Here is a 2,162-nt window from a genome sequence, read left to right on the forward strand (position 1 = left end):
TCAAATAACCTCCCTCCCCTCCTTCATAGCCTTCTGCCCCTCTCCCTCTCCGCCCTTTACACCCCTACCGATCTCTCTCTCCTCGTTATCATCACCAACCTCCACCTCCCTAACAACACTATTCCTCCTCTCATTCCCGATATTAACTTCCGCTACTTTGGCGCCTTTATTCTGTGTTGGGAGTTGTGAGCCGGATATTGGGGATTGGTTGGTTTGGGAGTGTGAGTGTGTTTGGGAGTTGGATTGAGATTGGGAGTGGGAGGGTGAGGATGAAGGTGATTTAACTTGGTCTTCGGCGTCGAGGAGGGTGGGTGCGTCGTTGAATGCGACGTGGCCTGGGACGAGGGGTTCTTCGGTTTGGGAGGACATGGTGGGGGGGGGGGGGGGGGGGGGTTTGGGGTTGGGGTTGGGGTTGGGATTCGGATTGAGATTGCTGGTGTGGTGTGTGGTGGTGAAGAAGATTGGGGAATGGATTAGAGCGTGGGAGTGGATGAGCGGAGTTGACGAGAATTTGGTTTGGTTTTGGTTGCGGGGAGATAAATTGTGGTGTTTGTTTGCGATGTTTTCCGCAGCAGGAGGGGTTGTATGTATGGATGACTGGAATCGTGAATATTTCGATATAGCCGTCGATGATTGTTTGTCGAATGCCGTAATTTCTGTGCTGTTCAAATTCCAGGGAAATGGTCTCCTGAGAAATCAACCAATGATCGCACTGAAGCTGCTGAGCTGAAGACTGATCCGGCTTTCTTGGTCAATAGACAATTATTCGGGTTCGTGAATTCGTAGTTGCTGCACAAGAACAAACTTTCTCTTCTCTTAAGAATAAATAAATAAATAAAAATCAAGAACAGAAATCTTAAAAGGAACGAAGAGAGCAAGCTTACTTATCCCTATCCCTATCCCACCCCTCCCTGCCACCAACTTACCCTTTCTCGCCCTTTCCCTTCCCGTCCCGTCTTGTCTTCTCTGATCCCCTCCCCTTCCAAAAACCGCAACCCCGCGTGTTTATCCCATCTTATCCCTTGACTTGGTAGTAGATAATCACGCAAATCAGCGCCGTGCATCGCGTTATCCTATTATCCTCCTCTACTACTGTGCCACTCCCTGCAACAGCACCTGCACTGAGCTGAGTGGAAGTAAATGCAGATCAGGGTAAACCCCGCCTCGCCACGCGCCCGCAATGAGCAATGACATCAAAGCGCAGATCTGACGTCGCCTGGCGTTGTGATTGTGTCATAATTGCAGTTGCATAAGGAGCTACTATAGAGAGAGAGAATCTCCTATATAAAGGGGTAGCGTACTTAGTAGTACGGCCTACAGTACTAAGTCTACGCCTATAATCCCTATATTTCTAATAGCCCCCCTATTCTCTATATCTGTAGTAAATAGAGCCTTCTAAAGTAGTATAACGCTGAATATTCCTAAAGCGACACTAGAGTATCGCCGAAGTATTACTAATAACTTATATTATATAAGGAGCCTCGATTATGCTTTATTAACTCCTATAATATACTAGTATATATATAGTACTTACGTCTCCTGTTTTCCTAGGAGTTTAGTAACTTTATAATATTAAGGTATATAAAATAGTATAAGAGTGCACTTAAATCGCTCCCTTATTAATAATCTCCTACTCCTACTACTCTTATTTACCCTTCTTTATAGCTACCTTACACCTTCCTTTTATAGCTACTAAGATATTTCTTACTAGCTTTCTCTCTAGCCTTTAGGGTATATAAAAGTCGTCCTCTTCTAGTTCTATTTCTTTTCCTTCTTCTTTTAACCGCGGAATAAGATTTATCTTAACTATTAGGTATAGTAGTTATATATCGTGTTTTACTTAATTTGTAGTTATATATTATTATTAAGGAAGATATTTATTAAAGGACTGATTTTCCGTGAAGAATATTCTATTTTTTATAAGTTCTACTACTAGAAATAGCCTTAATTTATATAGGTCTACTATTAATTAGTTAACTATTATTAATCTTAGAGTTATTATTAGAGAATCAGTTATTACTAGGTAACCCTATATACGTCTTATATCGTTCAAACGATTCTAAAGGTAAAGCCTTTATAAGAGTATCTACTATATTATTATTACCTAGAACGTGTTTTACTACTAACTTATTATATGAAACTATATTATCTCGAATATAGAA

General features: G+C 41.4%; 1 protein-coding gene across 1 annotated transcript; it reads right to left on the reverse strand.

Annotated features, from left to right (window-relative positions):
* Positions 1–369, reverse strand: ONS95_001454 (uncharacterized protein; the record flags this gene model as incomplete). The annotated part of the gene is made up of 1 exon (XM_058494651.1): positions 1–369. The coding sequence occupies one exon, from the start codon at positions 367–369 to the stop codon at positions 1–3; it is 369 nt and encodes a 122-aa protein (XP_058354958.1).
* Positions 370–2,162: the final 1,793 nt, after the last annotated feature.

The sequence above is a fragment of the Cadophora gregata genome (assembly GCF_030347475.1).
Source record: "Cadophora gregata isolate MNR1 chromosome Unknown scaffold_10, whole genome shotgun sequence".
Lineage (NCBI taxonomy): Eukaryota > Fungi > Ascomycota > Leotiomycetes > Helotiales > Ploettnerulaceae > Cadophora > Cadophora gregata.